The sequence below is a fragment of the Squalius cephalus genome (genome assembly GCF_949319135.1).
Source record: "Squalius cephalus genome assembly, chromosome: 19".
Classification (NCBI taxonomy): Eukaryota; Metazoa; Chordata; class Actinopteri; order Cypriniformes; family Leuciscidae; genus Squalius; species Squalius cephalus.
Window position 1 is genome coordinate 12,798,484 of NC_137140.1, and position 6,000 is coordinate 12,804,483.

At 39.3% G+C, this 6,000-nt stretch overlaps 1 protein-coding gene across 1 annotated transcript; it reads left to right on the forward strand.

The window, feature by feature from the left end:
- Nucleotides 1-945: 945 nt before the first annotated feature.
- LOC307147425 (uncharacterized protein) lies at nucleotides 946-3,133 on the forward strand (the record flags this gene model as incomplete). The annotated part of the gene is made up of 5 exons (XM_079852158.1): nucleotides 946-1,102; nucleotides 1,238-1,283; nucleotides 1,895-2,084; nucleotides 2,187-2,283; nucleotides 2,472-3,133. The coding sequence occupies 5 exons, from the start codon at nucleotides 946-948 to the stop codon at nucleotides 3,131-3,133; spliced, it is 1,152 nt and encodes a 383-aa protein (XP_079708284.1).
- Between the last annotated feature and the right edge of the window lie 2,867 nt (nucleotides 3,134-6,000).

Genomic DNA, 6,000 nt, shown 5'->3' on the forward strand with positions numbered 1-6,000 from the left:
GTCAATGTTTAAAACCTTGTATGAATTGAAAAAATGGTTCCTCATGGTGTTTCTAAAAAAAAAAAAAAAAAAAAAAAAAAGTCCTTCTTAGAGGGGCACAGAACTTCACAATCATAGGTGTTTAGTAACTAACTAACTTAGTGATTTCTCTAATAGTCTCTTCATGATCAAAACATACTACTTTTACATGAGGTCTTATACTATATTATACAGTGAGGTTTTTATTTGCCCTAGGTGCCAAAGCCCTTAATTTGATACTCCAATGCATTATATCTGTAAGAAAAATTGAAATTTACATTGCCAAATAAAAATCAAATTAAATGAATAAATTTTATAGACTTTTGTCTCTTTTTCATTACAATTAAGTGCACTTACCTTTGGAATGGTACATTCAAAACGACAAATGACAAGTATAACATTTCTTTACTTGGACCTTGCTATGTATACATCAATACAATTGAAATAATTATCACTTAATTTGACCAACGTTCAAAAAGCATTGCTAGAGAAAACAACTGCTGAAGCTTAACATTTATGATAACCTTTGACAGTTGTGTATCAAAAAGATTTTCAGTTGAGTGTAAAGCAACATTCAAAGCTATATTGTATACCGTAATATAAAAGCTATTTTAATAATATTTACCCTACAGACAACTTTGGGAGACAGAATAAAAACACAAGAATATATTTATTTAAACATGCAATAATAGACATTTAAAAAGCTGAATCTCAGTCATTCGTGAGAAACGAACAGTTATAGAAGTAGTTTAGAACAAAACGCGATCTGAGGCGCTCACGCTAACAATTTCTGTTCCACTCGCTTGTATTGATTGCCCCGCCCACGCTATGGTCTCGTGAATATTCATGATAGCTCCACCCTTTGGAACCAAATATTTCAGGAACCGAATATATTGTAACACCGGTATGAGTTTTTTTGGCGGAGAAATGGCAGCTAGAGTGTTTTCGACGAGCCTGAGTTGTCTTCCGAAGTTCACCAGCGCCGATGTGGTGAAGAGTGTGGAGATGCATTCGTCCACTAAAGGGAACAAACTGGACAAGGGATATAAATTCTTCCACGAAGAGTTTATCCACAATTACCAAGGTAAGCTTTAGCTAGCTTTAGCCAAAGCCGTATCACCGGTTATAACTCTGTTTACGTTAACTGTAAATTAAGTGTTGTGAATTTGTAATATAAGGTATAACACATCGCAGTGAATATGTCGTGTGTATGTTTAAGTGAGATGGCATGAGATTAACATAACAACCAGTAGTTTGGTGAAGCTGTAACGTTAGTAGGTAAATGTGAAATGTTACACTGTTAAATGTGAAATGACATTGTTTTGTAAAGTTGTGTATTTCTATGTGAGATAACATGTAATGTTTTCTTGTTGCATGCGGTTATAGTATCAAATATACTCCAGGGACAGGTAGTAGTGAGAGGTAGATGCTTCAGGTCAATGAGAAAGAGCGAGGAGCCTCACAAACTGGAGGTTTGACTATAGACAGAATGCCGGTTGGCAAAAGTTCAAAAAGTTGCCCGTTCTTGCGTGTTCACTCTTCTTGCTGCGGTTGCGGCACTTTCTTCACTTACTATTATTTTACTGAAAGTAAGGTGACCAGACGTTCTCTTTTTCCCGGACATGTCCTCTTTTTTAATACCTATATAATAAAATAACATTGAACATACATGAAATGTAATCATATTTGCATTATGTACGCAGCTCTGCACACCCATTACTCTCGATGAAATATCTCACAAACTCACTACACTCCTCTTTTTTACCAACTCAAATCTGGTCACCCTACTGAAAGTTATAGTTTCATGTTATTATGAACATTGATGTAGCAACATAAGTATGACTTCAGTGTAACCTATTTAATTTATTGTGTCTAGATCACTGGAGGCAGAAAGTGCCAACCTGAAGGCTTTCTGCTGCAGTTGTGCGGCTGGTAAAGGATTCTGCAATCACATAGTTGCCATCCTGTACCAGACCGCACACTATTCACAGCTGGGTCTGCAGGCTGTTCCACCCCCCCTGGCCTGCACAAGTGGCTTACAAAGATGGCACAGACCAAGAACACAGGTGGGTTTGTGATAAACATGTCATTATGATTAAAGAACCGATGTGTATCTATAACAACAGTAGTGACTACAGACTGTAATTAGTTTTTGTCTTTTACTTAAGGGAATCCATCCTGAACCGGTTAGTGAGCTGGTGGTGCAAAAGCCCAAAACAGTTGGCAAGGACAGTCTGAGGTCCACACTGTACAAGGCATATACAGGTGATTAATTTGTTAACTGTTTTGTTGCTTTGTGAGAGTAAGTTAAGTTTTTTTTTTAATGTTATGACTAACCAAATTATGGTTACCGCAGATAAAATGAATAAAATTTAAATGTAGTTAAGCACTCATGTCTAACTTTTCTTTTGTGTGACCAATAATCTTGTGTTTCTCTTTGCTCTCTTGTCTAGGACCACTGCCAGATCCATATATGATGGCATCTGGAAGCAAACTAAGCCAGGTGCAGCCCCAACCTCTCATGGCTGTTGTATTTGATGGGCTTTCTGAGATGGAGCTGACACCATCTAAATTTGGGTCTGTCCCTCGTGGATCCCCCATGTCCTATCACTGTCCACCCAAGAAGTCCAGTGACCTCCTCCTACACCACATGGCTCCAGAATTTCCATCCCTTCCTGTGATGCAGCACACTTTTCCCAGGTTGCATTTCGTTCCGACCTTGCATCAGTTAATGCATCTCCAGTCTCTTGAAGTGTCACCGCAGCTGTCCAGCGAGATGGCAAAAGAAACTCAGCAGCAGTCCAAATGTCCTGCGTGGACACAGCTACAGCGACCAAGGCTGACTGCTAGTCGTTTTTGGGAAGCTTGTTGTAGTAGGGCGTGTCGTGCAGAGCTGGAGTCTGCAGCTATTCAGATGATCAGAGGCTCCACAAAGCAAACAGCTGCAATGAAGCGTGGTCTACTAGTGGAGCCTGAAACTATGCTGAACTGTTGCGAGTTAATATGTTACCAGCAGGATTCGTCATTCACCCTGACGCACCACATCTCGGGGCCAGTCCAGACGGTCGGGTGTATGACCCTTCAGAGTCGCCTCCTTTTGGCCTGGTTGAGTTGAAGAGCAGCACAAAAACTGATCCATCTCAGGTTGCTCACCTCAAGGTGCAGGAAGGCCACACCAGTCTGAGGCGTTCACATAAGTACTACTGGCAGGTTCAGGGCCAACTGGCAATCACAGGACTGACATGGTGTGACTTTGTTACCGATACCCAATCAACTTTAACTGTGGAAAGAATTTGGCATGATGACTCATTCATAGCGGAAATGAAAGGGAAATTAGATATATATTTTTATGGCACATACATGAATGCATACCTTGAATTACACTAATCTTGTCTTTACCAATCAGTTTAGCCTTCTGTCTTACTGTTGATGATCTGTAATGTTATTTTTTCTTGTAAATGTTTGTTATGAGTTATTAATCAGTTGATGTTACACATACCAAAAAAATAAATGATGCACAATTTTGACCAAAATTGTTTTATTTGTTCATCTAATGTTTTAGTGAAATCAAAGTCACATTTCAACAGAAAAATATTAAGAATATAACAATTATATTTAATTTGATTTTTAAGAATATAGGAACACTAAATTATTTACATACTATTTACACATTATACATTATTTACATACAAAACATTAATTCACTCTTCAAAACAAAAAGGTCCTTGATAATTTGCCAAAACACAGCAGTTAAGCCAGATCTGATTCACACTGCCAATCAGTGTGAGCGGCACGGGAGAGTCCCAGATGTGAAAGGACTTTACCCTACCGATCACTCTTTCCACTATAATTCGGAGGCGGGCAATGGCTTGGGTTTGTTCCGTTTCCTCCTTGCTGAATTGAGCTGAACGCTTAAAATGTGGAATGATGAGCTTAGCACCGACGTCAGCAAGGAGGTCTTGAATGAGGAACCCTTTGTCCGCCATGACATTGTCTCCTGGCTCCAGCAAGGGAAGGACTCCACTGATCCTGGTGATCTCCTTATCTGAGATGCACCCAGTGTACAGGGGTGAGATGAATGTCACCAAACCATTGGGAGCAACTCCAATTAGCCCTTTCAATGTCGTCCTGTTCTTGTAATTTGAAAATGTTTCTGACTGTAAGGTCAGGGATGAGGCTGTCTCCAGGGCAATTTCTGTGCAGTCCAGTACCACTCTGACATTGGGACAGTACCTCTGGAATTTAAGGGGCATAGTGGACTTAACCTTTTCCCTGCTTATCCAGATGGGAAGTGAGCTCAGCATCATAAAAAGATAATTGGCCCAGGTGATGGTAACCCTGCTGACCCTGGCAATGCTCACATTAAACATGTCAGCAATGAGCTGCTCCTTCATGCCAACAGCAACCCGCATGGAGTACATCAAGAACTCATCTATTAATGGCATGATGCGTGGTGGGCTGGGATCTTCGCAGCCTTCCTCACCTGCCCTCTGTGCTTTGGTCCAGTAGACCAGTCTAAGTGCAGATGGTGCAATCGACTCCCAAAAAATAGTAAAAACACTCTCAGATGGAAATTTGGTGTAAAAACGTATTTGGTCGTCCGACGAACAGTATCAGCTGAAGAGAGTAGGGGGTGGTATACCAGTGTTTTGCAACTTGACTTCTAAGTCATGGATGTAATCCAAAGCCTCATCCAGAGCACCTGTAAAGATAAAGAAATTAAAAACCAGTCTTAACATATTTATGCTACCTTTCAACACAACACAGTAATCATGTTTTAAAAAGTATTTTAAGTATTTAATTACAAATTACATTTAATTTATTTTTGTTAAGGAAAATACAAATGACAAAATACTCAAAAGTAATTAAATACATGTAATTAAAATAGGGGAGAGCGGAGCACAACCTAACACGGGGCCAGTTGTAACACACTTGTTTTAAATACTTCCACACATGCTAGTATGATAAAACTTAGTGTATTTACTAGCTGCCACAGCAATAAATTGTTTCATTATTTAAAAAAAAATGACATTATTTTATATGAACACTTAATAATTGTATTTTATTGAGAAAATATTTTAAGATTTCTTGTATTTTTTTTTTTTTTATTAGATCAGATTACATTTTAAACTGTTATATGGTCGTGTTATAAAATTAATTTGGGGAAAAAAAAAAAACTCTAAACCCAAAGTAGGTTTACAAAAATGGAGAAGGTCAAAAAGCGTTAGGTTGTGCCCTACTGCCCATCTCTAGCCCCTTACAGCTAGACAGCATGAGACTATGTTACAGATATTAGTTATTACTAAACGTTAGTTGAATTTCGTGAACAGCTTATATTATAAACATTAATTTGTTCAGGTAGAAATGCATAACGGTACACATAGTTGACTAGCGTTAACTAAATACACTATAAACAATCTTACCTGCAGGTGGGTGTGTCACGTAGTCGTGATCCATCCTTACTGCCTTAGCCACCATGTCGCTATCTTCACAGCATAGCTGTTTAGACTGACGTTTGAAGGTTCTGTCATATACTGACTCCCTTCTCAAAGGAGCTGTAAAGTTGTTCCAAGGGAATAGGCTCAGGACAACACCACTCTTCAGGCGACGAACGACGCAGCCACCACTGTAATCATCCGGAGCGAAGTGCCGGCTGCAGACATAGGTGCTACCTGTTTTTACATTAAAACTATGCCCTTCCTCTCTTCAGATCGCCTGTATCCATTTGGGTTTCAGGTTTGGATCCACAGGAAAAGAATGAAATGAAAGGTAGGGCTGTTTTTGGTTGGAAGACGAACAGCCTGGAACACAACAGAAACTGCGACTCTTCGACTCTGCCATTTTTCGGATCTGCCGCTATGATAACAGGAAGTTCTAATACACTTCATTGACGTATTTCCGTTCGAAAAATGCGGAAGTGCGTAAAAGGTCTATTGTCTCACGTGGAATTTGAGGTATCTGTTTGATTTGTTTTGTGCTCAG